Source organism: Falco cherrug, chromosome 6, assembly GCF_023634085.1.
Source record: "Falco cherrug isolate bFalChe1 chromosome 6, bFalChe1.pri, whole genome shotgun sequence".
Lineage (NCBI taxonomy): Eukaryota > Metazoa > Chordata > Aves > Falconiformes > Falconidae > Falco > Falco cherrug.
Window position 1 is genome coordinate 49,664,160 of NC_073702.1, and position 17,513 is coordinate 49,681,672.

Here is a 17,513-nt window from a genome sequence, read left to right on the forward strand (position 1 = left end):
TTTGGTCTGGCCAGAAAGTGACTGTCGCATTTTGCTGTGGTAAGTAGAACCGCAAAGACCTTGAGGGACACAAGTAATGCTCAGAAAATAACATGCTGTCCTCACAGATGATGCATTTAAAATACCTTCATTTGTCAAAGATTTGCCACTAAAGCTAAAATTAAGGTCTTCTCTTTGCTATGTGGCACATATAGGAGATGGAAGAGGCAACAACTGCCAAACTCTTCACAGGGTTCTCCTGCATGTACCACTTCTCACCAAAAGATATCAAAACACCTTATGCAGTGCAGTGACCTTCTGTTTTCAGCACATTATTCATGAGAAACTGAGGCAGAAAGAAGGCAAGCTACCTTTCAGATGGTGCGTGAAAAATCAAAGGGCAAACCCAAAGCACCTCCTGGAGTTAACGCACAAAACCCCAGCACAAAGATGCAATTACACGTTTTGGTTAGTCTGAAAATTCCCTTATTAGGGGGATTACTGAGCACTGTAGGTTTGATGAGTAAGCCTGTTCAATCGTTAGACTTTTTCCATGCTTGCGATTTTTGTTAGGATTTTTCCTTTAAGGTCAGTACTGAAATATTATCTGCATTGTTTATTCATGCCAGTCTCACAGTTAACGACAGGCTTACATTGCAGCACACTCTCACCCAAAGAAAACTGTGGGAATGCTTGGTTATGGAAGCAAACAGAAATGATGCGGGGAGAGGGACAACCACCAGAATGTAGCACAGGCCTCTCAGACTCCTCTTCTAGCACATCTGGCTCTCCTAATACAGCACAGGCAGGAGTCAATTACAGTGATATGTTGAATTTCAGTGCCTGAGTTTAGCAAATCTTTTTGCTGAGTATAGCATTGGAGGTGACTAACTTATAGCTATAATAATTCCAAGGGGTTATGTTTGAAAGATACATTCTGGGGATCTGTGTACAATTCAATAAGAATAGGTACCTTTCCTTGTTACCTACCAAATGGAAGTAGGACCCCCTTGCAAATGTACCAGCATCTTAGGTTCGGCATAACTTACAGGAAAATGAATGTTCATTTTTACTTTGAGTACTAAGTTCAGTTAAGTTACCCAAGGACAGGATCTGTTCATGGTGTTGCACAAACAATACTAAGATGCTCTGTAGCAATATGGTTTTTGGCTTACACAAATGTTATAGCAGTGGCTGGACTGTACATCTTTTGGCTTAGCATTTTGATATCTTATGGTGCCTAAAGGTAAAAGGATTCAATCTCTCTTTGAAAAGACCCTTCCTGAGGTTCTTCTGGGTTGCCTATCTTATCTCAATAGGTAACCATGTAACTGATTAATGTATCTAGCAAAATTCAGAGCATTTCTTCTCAACTTGTCCTTAGATTGAAGACAGGCGCTTCTTTTCAGACCTGGGGAAGGGTTTTGCACCTACATCAGTTGGCCTGGTTAAAGATATATCCTCCCTTGCAAACATTCTTGCTAATAAGGCCGTTCATGACTGCAAGACCACACACAGTGACTGTTTTCAAAGAGAAAAATCCCAAAGAAACATACTCATATGATAAATGGGAGAAAAGGTAAAGCTCAAACAAAGCACAAACAAACCTTTAGAAGGAAGTGGAAAGGGAGAACAAAGTCTTCTGTTTGAGCCTCAGACACAACTGAATGGGGAAATGGACATGGTGGCATGCAGGCTACCTTCTCTACATACTCCTCATTGTCATCTCTGTGCAGCCACTACAGATCTGAAAGCAAAACCAGGGTTCAGAGCAGGCACACAGGAGTGGAATAAGCAAACGCAGTCATAACAGCACCTGGTCTGCATGCCAGGAGCAGTAATTAACGGCCAACCTTGCAGGAACACAGGCCTGAACAGAACAGCCTGGTCTTCAAGCCAAGCCCTCTCCAGCAATGAGCTGATATAGCTGAACTCAGTCTCAAAAGCAATTTTTCTTTTCTCCACCCCATTCTCGCTAGCAGGCTATCCCAGGTCCTGCTTGCTCTGGAGGGTGGGAATTCCTCTCTTATTACCAGCCTGGAAGAGTCACCATGCTTTTGCAAACGCAGAGGCAAGGACTAGCTGCCCCAGTTCCAGGCGGGGCAGCCCTCGGTGCCCCCCAGTTGTGCCAGTCAGTGCTGGTGCCTGAGGCCGGCTTGCCCTGCCCCACAGCAACTGTGGTGCAACACACATCCACTCTCCGCATGTCCCCTCCACAGCAGTAGTGGCGGTTCTGTTTGCGTAGAGACCTTGCGGTGCCCTGTGGCAGGAGGCAGAGCCCACGCCACAAGAAGCATTTGCTTTCTGAAATCCTCATAAGGTAGTTGTGCTTTAAAATGGGATAGCAATACAAAAGTGGAGTGTTTATATAAAACACTAACAAGGCAGCAGTTGCTAGTAGCAACAATATGGCAATCACCAGCTAATATGGAGATGTTTGTTTCAAATTTAGCATCTTGATTTTGACAGGTGGCCAAAACTTCACAGAAGAACATTTTATTTTGCTGTGTGTGGATGTGCATGCACAAGGACAGGGCATGACAGCAAATAACTCTCCCACAGTACAGGGTCAAATGTGCTCAGGGGAGTTTAATCGCAGCCAGCAAAGTTGCGCTTGGAAGGATTTACTTTGCCTGACACTGCTTTTGCCTGGAGGGTGAAGTCCAGGTGTGTTGTCATAAATGTTCCCGTTCGTGGTTAATTTAGTGGTTACTGGCAGTTCTACTTATTGCTTAGGAAGCAGGTACAACACAGGAATGACAAACTCACAGGGCATCACTATGATGAAAAGTTTGGGAACATACCTATTGTATCACTGGGGCTTGGAGGGAGCCAACTTGAGGTGAACAATGGGGAAATTCCAACTACTTCTGGTTCTTCCACCTGGGTGCCTACAATGGCCAGCATGTTCATGGCCATGGGCGTTTGCTATGCCTGGAGCAGCTCCTGCTATACCAGGGGAGTTGTAAGGTCTTGCCATTCCTGAGCCTGACTTTCTTTTCTAGTTTTGTATCAATGGGACACATATACAAAACCCCCCAAAATTATGCTTGGGCCAAATTTTCTTGGTCTTATTCCAGACTGGCTTCTAAGCCATTGGCAGTCTGCAGATCATCTTTTATGTGAAAATGAGATGAACAATGCCTGAAAATCACATGCAAGTTACAATTCAATGTGAAATCCAGGTTACCTCTACTTTCCACTGATTCTCATTTTGAAATCTTTGATCATTTTGATGCTGAAACTCAAAGCAAAACACAAGGTGCAGAAGCAGGAGAAATACAAGCCTAAATCAACCAAAATTGAAAAGAAAACATTTGTATTAATCCTGAAAAGCAAAATCAAGATTCACACCTCTCTGGATTCAGTAAGAAATGTAATCCGTCCATGAGAACAAATGAACTTAACAGAAAAGCACCATTTCAGTTTCTGATTTGTGAATGAACAACATGAAGAAGCAAAATAAGTGAACAGCCTGCTGGAGTAACAAAGTGAGTAGCATCTCACTTTTCAATACTTTTTGAGTACCCTCAACCAGAAATCTTGAAAAAAAATAGAATTCAGACTTAACTACATGCATTGTCTATTATCTTGTTATTTATTGTGGGCAAGCAAAGATTTAGATCTGCATCTGCTCCGTTAGATATGTTAGGAAACTTCAATTCTTTGACACCTTTGTGGTGGCCACCTTGGGGATCCCCAGGAATGGGTGATTCTGAAGCACCGCTGAGGTACAACAAAATGAATTCAGACACAGCTGAACACCAGCACGGACCCTCTGGGAAAATGACCTATGTGTGCCTGCCCTCCACAGCTAAAAACCACCCTTAGGAACCAGTCATCTGATGACGAGTAAAACACATCAGAGCTACCAACTTCGTCTTAGGGGGAGCACACAGAAAAGAGTAAACAAACCATCCTGCAAAGCAAATGCAACCAAAAGGGTGTCATGGGAAGCACACAGAATACACCTTGGGCTGTATTTACAGAATTATTTTTTATTTGTAACTTTTTTCCTATGCAGCAGTAACCCACTGTTACTGTAGTAAAAGAGTGGCACAATCTAACCCACACTGCAATCTAGCCTTGATATCTAATTAAGGATAGAAATCAGCTGAACAGAGCTGGGGAAAACTGACAGTGGGTTTCACTTTCCAAAGGCAGGGTTAGCGTGAACCCAGGTCCTACCTGACTAACACTGCAAGGGTTCAGCACGAGCTGGTTCTTGTTCTGAACTGGTGGGAGGTAGGGACTGGTCTGATCAAAGCCTAAGACACCTTTTCTGTGATCAAACCCTGAACTGTGCCTATGCAATCCACAACACACTCTGGGGAGTGGTAGGAAATTAAAGTTGTCTTCAGAAGACATGTAGAAATCTGACCTATTCCCAGCAACCTACACACCACCCTATTTTTTGAGCCCATGGACAGATCATGCAGAGTTTTCCTTTCCAAAAAAAACACCCATAACCCAAGAAGTCTCTAACTTTGTCATAACTGTTTTCCCTATTTTTGTAAACATTCCTTTTGTCCCCCAGGGAGACTGCAGTTGTGCCAGTGAAGACAAAACTAGAATACAAGCCCTTTTCCACATGGAGAGGCACTGATGAAGGCTCTTTCTGCTCTATATGGGCTTGAAAGAGTCACTGCCCCGGGTACATGTTGGTGCACCCTTCTCACAGCTACAGTCCTGCTGCGTCCTGGCTGGTACAATAACAGCGTGAAGGCGGGTTTCAGGGTTCATTCACACACTCCCTCATTTCTAAAAGCCATCATGTCAAACATTTGTGAAAGTAGTAGAAATAAACGAAAGTGAGCTGTGGTTGGGATTTTCCCATTTGTGGTTTGACAAGGAGGAAAGAAAAGAAATACATTCCAGTCACAGCAGATTTTGTTTACAGCTCCCGATTCCTTTCTCTTCCCAGCTGATGCTGCCCCTTCATTGCTACAGTCCGGTGTCCTTCACTGAGCCACAGCGTAAGAGGAGGGAGGAGAGGAGAAAATGCCTAGCTGGACTGTAGCTCACACAAAGGGGAAAATCACCATTTGGTCTGTGTTGGCAGCAAGCACCATACAAGACCTCTCTCCAAAAACTGTGGGGCAAAGTGCTTGGGAGTGAACCACAAAAGCAGCCATGGCCTGGGAGGGGAAAGGGGCTGCCTAGGCCTGGGGGGAAGCAGGGGCATCAATCTGATGTCCTGGCTTCTCTTAAGGAAAATGCTTCACATCTCAAGGAGAAAACCCAGTCCTGAGAAGCCTGGTTCTACCCAGGGTCAGCTGCTCGGTGGGACTTCCCCACTCCTGCTTTCCCTCCAGGAATGGAGCACTTCTGAATGCAAAGCACTTCAGCAGAAGTGAGGGAAGCCACCTGATGTACAGGAGGGGAAGAGCTCACACACAGACTAGTCCTACAAACCCCTTGTAAGTCCACCTTGTCTTTCATGCCCTGATCTTTGCATAAATGTCCCTGTGCCTTTGAAGGAGACTGCATTCACTTAGTCAGGGATGGCTTGGGAGAAACACATCACCTGCAAACAGCTCCAGGGGTGCCCCAGCTACCTGCCATCTATTCTGCTCACCCTAGGGCAACGACTGTGGTACAACAAACATATTGCCCTAATGTGTTGTGGTATAAGATCTGTACCAAACTGAGGGGCAGACCAGAGCAAAGGCTCTGAGTCTACAAAGAAGAGCTGTGTGGTAGAGAGGGAACTGATCTCTTCAGGGAGAGAAGCTGTTCGTGTAAGTGACCTTCATTTGTAAACATTCCATATGACAGGTCTTTTCTGTTAATATTCAGGGCAGATATCAGCTTCAGAAGCTACATCTATGTTACCCTTTACACACTGGTGGAGGAAGCGGTGAAGCTGCTCTGGATGGTAGGTGTGAGGGCAGCTCACGGTGTGCTGGTCCTGTCTTCACCCACCTGTCACAAGCAGCTCTTTTGGGACCCTGCATGCAGCTCTGTGGTGCTCGATGGGAGCCAGCACATGCTCGCTTACTGCTTTTCACAAATGCAGCCATGCTTTGTTCTGTGTGGCTACACAATTTGTCTGCCTGTTATTCAGATGGGGCATGTTTGTAATGAAATAAGCTGCTCTAAAGTAATTTTGGCACAAATTAAGTGTTTGTGATACACATATAAAAGATCTATTAAAAAAAAAGAATGACATCAGAAGGGTAGGAAAAATCAAATTGTTTTCCATATGGGCAGACAAGCCTATACACATACCTTCCATGTACAATGGCCATCACATCCCCACAACTGTTAATAGACGGGAACTAATTAGACAGAGATACAGCAGTGTGTGCCAACAGTTTGGTGGTGCACTATCAATACACCACCCATTACTGTATCTTTTGCTCCTGGGAAATTCAAAGCATTATGCCTGTGTACAGCTGTGCCCTATTTATAATCTAAGCTTCTGGCCTGGGTAATCACCATCCATTAAAATCCCATTTTCTTCACAAGTTGCACATTTTTCCAGATCGAACCCCATGTCTTAATCTGCAACAGACTGAGCTCAGAAATACATCTGCATACAGCGCTAGAAGTGAAGGCAAGGCTGAACTGAATTGCATAGGTCCCCTAAACCTCTGAGATACTTAACAGACAGGTATGTTTAGATACACATTTAACAGATGTACTGAAAAATAAATGCCCTTTGTCCCAGGAATCCTGCTGGGACTATCAGCAGAGGTGCTGCAGCTACTAAGGAGCCTCGGAAGAAATTCTCAGAATGCAGTGCAGGATGACAGTATTTCTGCAAGAATGTGAATCAACCCATGGGATTTAGTAGGGAAATGACAGATGTCACAGGACTGCTAATTAAAAAAAATAATCAGTTATAGCAGTGAGTAAATGATCAGTGGCAAATGCACAGGGCTGCAGAGTAATTGAGATTCCTGTAAGTTTCAGCCCTAAACAAGTCTACAGACTGGTGTCTCTACAGGAGTGTGGAAATGGTCCCAGGAGGACTTGAAAGGTCATCTACAGCATCGCTCATCGCAAAAGCAGGGCAGCTCTCCTTTTGCCCTTCTGGACACATCTCTGTCTAACCAAAAGTGAATTTTGTACCTTGGGCTTCTGTCAGAGCCAAGCTGAGACCCCCTTTCTGTTTCATACAACAACCCAGGGTCAGTACTGCACGGGCCAGGTCTGATGTGGTTAAGCAAAGAATGGTTTTCAGGGTGAATTCAGCAGCGGATGTAGCTGTAAAGTGCATCTGCAAAGAGCTGTGCTATGACACAGCCTTGTCCCCTGCACATGTGAAATGGAGCATCCAGATGGGGACAGTAGAGAGACCACAGTTTTACAGGTGTGCTTTCCACCTAAATCCACCACTGAAATATTCCCAACCCTTTGACTTCCCAGCTTCAGCTCCTCTTTTTCACTAGATCAAAAAACAAGTACCCAGAATACCAGGTTTTAATTTGCCTTTGTCAATGAACCAGTAGAACTAATATCATGCATTTAACATCAAACATTGAACTTTGGTAATGGCCTGATAGAATGAGTACTGTTGTCCCTATGTTCCCGACGTGCCCAGGCTGGGGGGGAGTCAGCATCAGACCCTGAAGAACAAAAGTAGATTTTTCCTGGACTTTTTCATCTCTTCAGTTGAATTAAACTTTATTACTTGGACACATAATTCTTACTAAGACATATTTTAAGCAAGACATTCTATTACATAGTCGTACATTACTAAATTGTTACATAACACCACTTCTATAGAAGTCCAGCGCTTAGAACCTCAAGAACTAGTTGGCCCTGGCAAAGTGTGTGTCTACATCTGCTTGCAGACAGTAAACTGTTGCCATTAGTTTTTCAAAAAATATACAAAAACATTTCTCTGCATCTTGGCTATTCCACTCCCCCATCTTTTTAACTGTTCTTAGTGTAATTTGATCTGGTGGCGTGTCTTAAAACTGCACAGCCTAAGGTCTCTGAGCAAAGGACAGACTGTACTCACTGCCCTTTAATGGTAAGGAGAAGCTGCCTACACTGCAGCCCCTCTGCACATCCCACCTCATGCTGGTGATGCTAGATGGAACCTTTACCTGGCGAGTGTCTCATCTTTTCCATCCATAACAGATACAAGAGCTTACTGGTGGGTTTTTTTTTTCTTTAAGGAAAAAAACCCTAGCTCCTCTAAAAGGAAAGAGGAAGACAGAAATTTCGTAGTGTCTCAGTCCTGCCCCATGATGCTTCTTCCTGCCTGTGAATTTCCACCTGCCCCTCCTGCATATATAAGGCAGCACACGTGGGGTAGAACTGTTTAGTCGCCTGCCTCCGTCCAAAGGATTAGTAGCTGTGGGGAGTGATGCTCTTTCTCCTTTCCTCTGCAGTTCACCGGAGGTGAAGGAGCTCTGGCTGGACTCACTCCTTCGGTAAGTACTGTCTGGGGTAAAATCTGTGGCATCGCGGTGAAGTCAGTGGAGTGCTCCAGATGCAGCTGCACAGAAATGTACAAAAATATAGACAGGGGAGAGGTGCGCCCACTGCTAAGCGTAGCCTGTGGGTAGAGCTGACTGACTCGCTTAGCCTTGTGCCTGCAGATTAACAACCATACATAGCTGTCACCACATGCTCATTTTTTGCATGGATTAAAAATGGAAAGCTGCTTTTTTTTCTGTTTTAATCAAGAGGCAGATAGGGCAGCGGGGCTGAATGCCTTCCAGAGAAGGGCTTTATGACTCGTGTGGGGTATCTTGCTTATTCGGGATCATACTTAAATGCTAGACTGGCTTGCAGGGGAGAAAGACAAGAAAGGTGAAGTTTTACAAAGCTTTTTGTCCCTTCCCTGTTCAATATACAGGCAAACAAAAGGACCGAAGGAAACCAGAGTATCCAGAGCTCCCCCAATCAAACTCCTAATGAAAGTGTTGAGCAGCTGTAATACTGTGAGTGTCTTTATTGTTTCGGTTCTGTCAACAGAGTGATTTTTAAAAGCTCTGATTTCTAAATCACAGCATTCAATTACTCACATACAGTGTCTTTGTTTTCTTGCCTAGTCAAAGACACTAAATGCTGGGAACATGGAAAGTCTGATTGAGCACCAGTCAGAGGTAAGCAGCCGCTGCACTCCCCCGCTCCCCTGCTCCTTCTTGGGTATCGATGGGGGATATCTTAGCAAAGCGGGGGTGGCCCCTGCTGCTGGCTGCCTACCTTTACTCACAGGCAGGCAGAGCCCTTCAAAGGCAACTCTGTGGAGCACTGTGCAGGAGCTGGACATTGCTGTGAGCAGCCAGTGCATTCCCTGGGTTCCCAGGGAGCTTTGCTTAAGAATGTGGCAGGCTCTGAAGCCATCAAGGCTTCCTGGAGGAGTTTGGGAGGAAACCTTCAGTGCCAGGGGAGGGCACAGAAGAGGAGGCTGTCTTTGGCTGTGGTTTCTCTGGATCAAAACAGCAGCCTGAAAGAGCACGGGGTTGTGACTTGCTGGGCAGGTCTGGGGTGGCTGGCTGCAGGGTTTACCACAAACCCCTCTATTGGGCACTGAGGCAGTGTCACTCCTGGACCAAGGCACCTCTTCCGCAGGTGTTGGGCTTGCTGTGGTTATTCCCCAGAGCCTCCCACAGATTTCTGAGGAGCTGCAGCATCCTGCTGGTGGGTGGCCCTTGCTGCTGGTGGCAGCTCTGTAACCCTAACACGCTTCTTGCAGGCTGAGGCCAAGAAATGCCCCACACTGGTCCCAGCAGATACTGAAGACGGACTTTACCACTCAGCTGGTAAGTTTTAAAAACAAACTGAGGAACTCTCTTCTTACATAACGCTTGCAAGCCGGCGCTTCTGCAAAACCACCCAAAACTGCCCACTTCACCTTCCTGAGAGCAATCCACAGCCCTGAGCCCCATCCAGGAGATGGCTTAAGCCCCAGCGTGCCACTCGTGCAAATTACTTCTTTCCCTCACGCTCAGTGGCAGGTGTGACAGTGCTGTGTGACAGAGGTCTTGTATCCTTGGTTCCTGGTCCTCAGAGCCATGTATCATTGTGTTCCCTGGCAGTGACTGAAAGTAAATGTGCTCCTTTCTCACTTGAGCATCACCACTGAGGTGTGGCTCAAGTACTGCGAGTACCGAGTACCGCTACTAGTGGTTGCATGCCAGAGCAAATAAACCCTCTCAGCAGCAGCAACAGCACTTGTTTTCTCTCACCATGCAAAACCTCAGCACCTGTAAACAACCCAGAGGAGAACATTAGCAGCGCAGGATCGGATTTGGAGCAGATCATCATATCAGACCATTTTTCAGGAGTATCAGAAGGACAGATTTTATATGACATTATAATGTTAGATTACTTTCTTGTAGCTTTTAACTCCCCACTACCAAGGACTTGTGCTAAGCCACAAATACAGGTCCTGAGAACTTCTCATCTGTGTAAGACAACTTCATTTTGGAGTAGAAGGCAAGCTCTTTATAGGAAATTTGCAGAAAATGACTCCTTTAGAAAGCTCTCTAGCAAAAGGTTCCTTCTCTCATTGTTTCTGAAAGGGAAAAAAAGCCACACTTCCCCATAAAACCATCATCTCCAAATTCCTAGCATGTTTTCCTTTTTAAGATGCAGATACGCAACCCATGCTAAGAGATTTCTGACGCTGAAGCCAATGAGGCCCTACTGTGATGCTGCCATTCTCTGGAGCAACTATCACCTTCCACGGGCTGGCTGGCAGGGGGCAAGCGCCTAGCTCTAGCAGGATCACTAGCACCAGAGCTGGCTCTGAAGATGGCAGAGCTGGAGCCATGTGTTTTCATTTCAGCCTGTGAAAGAGGCTGAAAAGCAGGAGCTCCCAGTTCCACCTTTGCCCTAAGGCTGTGGCAGTCAGGCCACACAGTGAAAATTGTTGTCGTTGCCAGCTGCCAAAGCGACATATCTGCCTTAGATAGTTATCACAGAAACCACTGCAGTATCAAAAATCTATAAAATCTGTTATTTCTGTGCCTTGTATGTTCCCACTCTCTAAGAAGAAACAGTGACTAGAATGTGAAAAAAACCAAAACCCCAAACAGGAAAGGTGGTGTCCTTAGAGGGATGGTCACGGTTTTACAGTTTAGGCAGTTGTTTTCTTAGCAACCATTTAGTTGTTTTCAGTTTCTTGTCGTTTAGCTTTTGTTTCAACATACATCTCTGCACTGCACACAGATGAAAGGCCACAATGCATGCTTTGGGGTTTTTTTAATAATTAATTTTTTGCTTTCCTTTTGTTTGCAGCAGATGGAACAAAGAAAAAGAAGGTGATATCGCAGTCATTTACTCTGAGACGAAGCTCTACCAATGGGAATTCCCCAGGGCAGCTAGACTCAGGTGCCAAAATCGCTCTGTTTGGCCAGCCTCTGGCAATTATCTGTGGGGAAGATGACATGCTGCCCCAAGCAGTCCAGGTAAGCAAGCCTGGTGATAGTTATCAGACCTCTGACTTCCAGCGTGAGGCAGGATCCCCCTGGTACTTGTGCTGCAGCACCCAGGAGATAAGTTATTTTGGTGTTACCACCACCACCCCACCCCCCCACCCCCCCCAAAAGCTCAGAGCCCATCCCAGATGTAGCAATGGCCATGTCTGCAGGTTTTGGCCAGTCCACCCAGCTGTTACTGGAAGTAACTTTGAGCAGAGACAACCCAGGACCAGGAATAGGAGAAGATCTGCTCCTTAGTATAAACATCTGTGATTCTACAGAAGTAATTTTAATTAATCTTTCAGCAGCACAAGCTTCCAAGGATCTCTGTATTCCCCTGAAAAAGGTGTTCAGCTATGGACTGCCACCGACAAATATCTAAACATTATCTTCTGGACAAAAATGGTCTTCCAACAATTCTCTCACTGAGTTGGCTTTTCCAAGAGATGTGCTTTTGTCTCTTCTAAGCAATATTACCTGGCTTGGGAAGGAAGGAATTTGAACTAAGACTCAAGCCATCCTTTATTTCCTTCTGGAAGGAAGCAGGGATGACTCCACTGAAGTTAGTGGTATTCACCAGTCCAAAAAGAGGGTGCATTGGAGGAAAATCAGGTTATTGCCCCTGTAACCTACTTGGAGCAAGAATTAGATACTGACCTAATCAGAGCACAGTGTACCTCCAGACAATTTTTCTTCTGTTTCTAAAGAAATGTTCACTTGCTAAAGGATCTTCCTTCACCCAAGTAACTTTCTCCCATTCTGGTTTGTTTTCTTCCCCTGCAGGATCTCCTAGCTATACTGTATATGAAAGGACCTTTCACTGAAGGGATATTCAGAAAAGCTGCCAATGAGAAAGCACGAAAGGAGTTGAAGGAGGACTTAAACAAAGGCGGGAGTGTTGATTTAAAAAGCAAATCTGTGCACCTGCTGGCGGTCGTCTTGAAGGTAAGCTCCTCTGACTTGAGGCAGTGGGAGGACATTGCTGTTCTGCACAGGCCCACTTCAGTGCCCAGAGCTGACCTAGGTGGGACTCCAAGCTAAAGCCAGAGAGAAGCCAGGCTTTATGTTTCAGGCAAAACATTTCAGGCTTAGGAAAGTTTAGCATTTTCCTTTTCCACATTACTTCCAGTCCCCTTGTGCTGCTGATTTCCTGCCTGCCTACGGGAAACTCGTTTCATCCTCCTCTTCAGCATCCTCCCGGGGAGGAATACTGAGATTTATGGGTGAACGAAAAGCGGCTAGGAGCTGGGTCCTGTTGTTACCCCAGTGCAAGTGTAGTTGGCATGTACTTGTGCATTGCACTTGTGCCAGTGCTGATGCTCAGGTAGCTTAAGCCAGTGTGACTCCTAGTGAGCCCATGTTACAGTGATGCTCCCTCTGTGCTGAGGGGTAATGTCCAAAGCCTCATCCAAATCTCTTGGCCTTGCAGGACTTCCTCCGAAATATTCCCTCCAAACTCCTGTTGGCTGACCTCTATGAGAGGTGGATGCAAGCTCTGGAGAAGCCAAGCAAGCAGGAAAAAATTGAAGAATTGAAAGAGTAAGTTTTGCAACCAGGAAGTTTTGCAACCAGCCCCAATGTAATGGAGTGGCTGGCAGAGGCCAATGATGTCTCTCAAAATTAAGTCGTATTTTAAAAAAGCCTGCCATTTATATCAGCTTACTATTGCTCCATGGAGTTTGGTTTAGAGGGCTCTATCATCAGCACTTCCTGAAGTTATTTAAGATTGCTCCAAGAAATTACTAGTGTAGGAAGAGGTGAGAGGCTGCAGTGGCTCAGCTAGCATAGTCCCAGTGCTGTGGGACAGGCACTGACAGGGAGCCTTCACATCTGCTGCCAGTAAAGACGGGCACGTGGAGACCACTGCCATGTGGAGGCCTTTGAGAGCCGCACAGCACAACTGCAGGCTTGCACATGCCTTTCGGAAGCCTCCAGTGACATCTCCTGACGGCATCGCATCTACTCAAGGACGTGCACTGCTCTAATGCTTGCCTTTCAGTCAAGACCTTGTAATTCAAGATCTTAGAATTAACCACACACTCAGATGCTGTTGGGGATTTCTGAATGATACTTCTGCTAAGCAGTGAAAAAAGCACACGCTTGCCTCTTTCTGGAGGAAGCGTCATCTGGCTGAGTTCAGTTGAGACTCGCCTAAATAAAGAAGCAGCGGCTGCTGCACCATGAATTCACATCACATTTTGTTTGTGTTCATGCAGGGTGGCTGACAAACTGCCTAGACCAAACCTGGTCTTGCTCAAGCACCTGCTCTCTCTGCTCCACCACATCAGCCAAAATGCCGACACCAACAGGATGGACTCCAGCAATCTGGCCATCTGCATCGGCCCAAACATGCTGAGCCCAGAGTCGGACAACACGCTCCCGCTGGAAGTGCAGAAGGAGATGAATGACAAGGTGTGTTGAACTCACCAGGCAGCCACCCGCTTCGAGGCAGCTCAGAGCCATCCATAGGGACCCCGCTGCCATGGCAAAAGCTGAACAAAGCAGCACCCCCACACATCGGGGATGCCCCTCAGCTCGGGCGCCTGCAACGTGATGGGCAAGGCTGCCCCTTCTCTCGCCGCCTCTGAGCAAAAGTAGCAGTTGCCCTGCAGCCCCCTACGTCACAGCACAGCTCCTGAATGCCTGGCATGCAGGGGGCAAGGGGCACCCGGTGGCATTGCCACCATGGGCCCTCTGCACAGCGAGGCCAGGCCTGTGGCTGATGGCGTTTTGTCTGTATCGGGGCAGATCAATTCATCTGCAGCATCAGCCCTCACCCTCCAAAGTGGACTCACCCTCTGACTTTAAGCTAGGATTTTGGCAGAAAATACCCTGCTCTGTGCTTCCCTTCATACCAAGACAGCAGGCAGGGGCAGAAAACACTGTTCAGTATGTTTTCAGCCCTTTTGACTGAAATAACCTTTTTTCTGTGTGCAGGTGACAGTGTTGGTGGAGTTCCTCATAAATAACTGCTCAGAAATATTTGGGGACGACATTGCCTTCCCTGCCTGTGCCTTCGCTGAGGAGTCACTGGAGCACACAGACAGCTCCACAGGTATGAAAACGTACTGAGGGTGTCACAGACTGGGGCTGCTGGGGCTAAGTTCTTTAATTTGATATGGGAATACATTTGTGGAAACACAGAGCTGTAGAGGGCTCAAGACACTTCTGCAATGCCCTTCTACAGGAACTCTTTCCGTGTAGTTCCCTTTCATCCTCAGATGGTCATTGAAAACTAACAGGTGCTTTATCCCCACAGAACACCTATGTGCTGCTCATCAGAATGACTCTGCCTATGACAGTCCAGACCCTGAAGCTGAAGGCAGCCCCCGTACCTCTCAGACGGAGCAGCCTAAAGGAAGGAGCACTAGTGTGAGCACAAGATATTCAACACACATCTCTACCCCTTCACTGACTAATTTCAGAAATGACATCAGGACAATGGACAGGAGGTACTCAGAGCCAGACCTGTCCTTCCAGAACCGCCTTGAAGGCAGGATAAGGAAACAGAAGCTAAATAAAAGTGAGGACAATTTTTCAGTTCAGCAGAAACGGCTAGGGTTGGAGGCACCGGAGAAACAGCTTGCAATCTTACCTTCACAATTATCAACTGACTCTCTACCCAAAACATCCTCCAGTTGCTCCCTGGAGAGCTCTGATGGCTCAGTCTTCACCAGCTCCCCAATAGTTTCACCTGCTAGTCCCAAAAAAACCTTTTTAAATAGGCCCCAGTCCTTTTCCACCAAGGCCACCGAAGACTGCAGTATGCCTAGCAGAGAGATTAAAAAGCATTCCATGTCGTTCTCTTTCGCAAACCGCAGGAAAACACTACTAAAAACCCAGAGTTGGGGGCCTGGAAAAAATATGAGTTTTCAGAGAGACAATTTCACAAAGAAAGAAGACCAATTCTCCTGCAGAGTTGTCCAGCACAGCCCTCATGATAAAGAACCATTGCCTGTGGAGTACCAGCAAAGATCCCGTTTCAGGTCAGCTGATGAAGTGTTCAGAGAGGTAGACCAGAGGAATCCTGGAAGACCACCCTCTTACGAAGAGGCTACTAAAAACTGCCTGGCCACTAAAGTTCCTTCCCACAATCTCACAGTTCAAACTATGAGATTAAAGCTGTCAAACCAGGATGCTTTGTTGCCTCACCCATGCAGCAGCTGTGCGCAGGACACATGTATGACTCTAAGGGATGTACCCAGTGGCAGAGTTTCTGCAGTGAAGGATTCTGATGCGGAAACTGAAACCCTCAGTGTCACTGTAGGAATAAACTCTCGTGTGAGTTTACCTGTGACCCCGGGAGTCTACCGATTGAGAGCCATGTCTGAATCCTGTCAAAAGAACAAACTGGAGTATATGGCTCGGAGGTGCAGCCAGCCAGTTTTTGAGGTAGACCAGATCCAGTATGCGAAGGAATCCTATGTTTAAAAAGTTCATTCCTCCTCTTTGCAGTATACAAAGGAAGTATTGTAAAAGTAGACATCTTGCTCACCATTTGTAAGATTTTACTTTCAAGAGACCAAGAATAAGCTAACTCTGCATTAACTTTTTTTTCCTTGAGGCTTTCCTGAAGTGTCTGTCAGCTTGACATATCACATTCTTTCACCACAAGAGGTGGTGATGGGGAAAACCTGTGTATTACTATGTAAAAATGTAAGTGAACGTGCTGTACATAACCTGTTGTATGGGAAAACTAGTTAGTAGTTGATAAACAGTGTTGTATTTGTATCCCCAAAAGGACAATTAGAAGGTTAGCAGGTCCAAAAGCTGTTCCACCTTCCTCTTCTTTTCTGTATGATCACAGACTCCAGGCCATTTGTCACGTGTGTGTGCCAGGCTGAAGGAATGCTTTGCTTATTTTCTGCATTAAAGAAGTGGGCTGAAAGTTACCCTAACCGGGGAAAAGCTGCTCTGTCAAGCACTCTTCCATAAACCTCCTGTACCTGCTGCCATTCCCTCTTTCTGCTTGCTGGTGATGAGGATGATCTGACCACTAACCAGCATTCATGTTATATACCAAGCCTGTGTTTAGAGCCACCAAAGCCCTACAAGGTCATTAGGGGAATGTATCAAGTAAACCTCATGTGGCCTGAGGTGCTTTTTGCCTAAATAAACTGGACAGGCTAAGCAGAAAGAGTTTCTTTAGGCTGGATTTTATGAGGGGAAAAAACCCCAAACAATAAAAACTCCTGTAAAGAAACATTCTGTATTCCAGCTTTAAAAAGTTAAAGCTGCAGCTCATTAAAAAAGGACAAAAAATGAAATGCCAGGCCATGTCCTTGTAACCTTGTAAAAATAACTGGAAGTGCAATGTGTTTGTACATGTAGGAATTTGTTTTGTTTAGCACTTACCTCCCCTTTTACAGCTCAGCATAGCCTTGAACCAAGAGCAGGGAGACTTGTTTTTCTCCTGTGTAACTTCACTACAATAAAACATTTTTCTGCATGAATGCTGAACTGTCTGCTGTCTGTCTTTAAAACTTCCAGGCCCTACAGGTACTGTACCTACTTTTGTACTACTCTAGAGGTATTGCAGGTCTGCTTGAATGACATGGCATATCTAAGTAGCGGGAAGGAAACTAATAATAGTATCACTACTATTGTTGTTGTAAGAGGTTGCAGGCTAGATTTTGGGGACAAATCCCTCTCTGTCAGGAAAACAAGTTACACTGCAACATAACAGCAGTTATCAGTGAGATGTAAAGGGAGATGCAAAGAGGTGATGCCGCTCCACAAGTGGAGTAGATTAGAAAACTATAGAAGCGCCTCAGGTACAATGTTTTCCAGGCGTGGGTGTTCACAAGACACAGAGAAAGGGGAAGGAGAGTACCTGGCCAGACAGGAGAAATGATGTGAGAATAACCATACTGGTAGGCTGCCACTGGAGAAAATGCCACTTCACTCAGCTCCCTAAGCAGTGGCACTCTGCTTCCAAGTGAGCTGAATGACAGGTCTCTGCTGCAAGCTGAAAAAGGCATTTGCCATTTTCTGGAATCTGCAACTCCTGAGTCACAGAATCACAGAATAGGTGAGGTTTGAGATCCTCCTGTCCAACCCCTCTGCTCAATCAGGGTCAGCTACAGCAGGTTGCTCTGGACCATGTCCAGATGGCCTTTGAATATTTCCACAGATGGAGTTTGC

The 17,513-nt window shown here is 45.9% G+C and overlaps 1 protein-coding gene across 3 annotated transcripts; it reads left to right on the forward strand.

The window, feature by feature from the left end:
• The first annotated feature begins 7,715 nt into the window (after positions 1 to 7,715).
• LOC102047038 (T cell activation RhoGTPase activating protein) lies at positions 7,716 to 16,822 on the forward strand. 3 transcript variants are annotated; one of them, XM_055714295.1, is made up of 10 exons: positions 7,718 to 8,369; positions 8,798 to 8,882; positions 8,994 to 9,047; positions 9,641 to 9,707; positions 11,191 to 11,357; positions 12,153 to 12,314; positions 12,799 to 12,908; positions 13,586 to 13,781; positions 14,307 to 14,424; positions 14,629 to 16,822. In XM_055714295.1, exons 2-10 carry the CDS (start codon positions 8,856 to 8,858, stop codon positions 15,798 to 15,800), a joined length of 2,073 nt encoding a protein of 690 aa, XP_055570270.1. In that variant the 5' UTR covers positions 7,718 to 8,369; positions 8,798 to 8,855; the 3' UTR covers positions 15,801 to 16,822. The 3 variants fall into 3 exon arrangements, with proteins under 3 accessions (XP_055570271.1, XP_055570270.1, XP_005433705.2); XM_005433648.4 differs by having other exon boundaries at positions 7,723 to 8,369; positions 11,188 to 11,357; XM_055714296.1 differs by lacking the exons at positions 14,307 to 14,424; positions 14,629 to 16,822 and having other exon boundaries at positions 7,716 to 8,369; positions 11,188 to 11,357; positions 13,586 to 13,790.
• Positions 16,823 to 17,513: the final 691 nt, after the last annotated feature.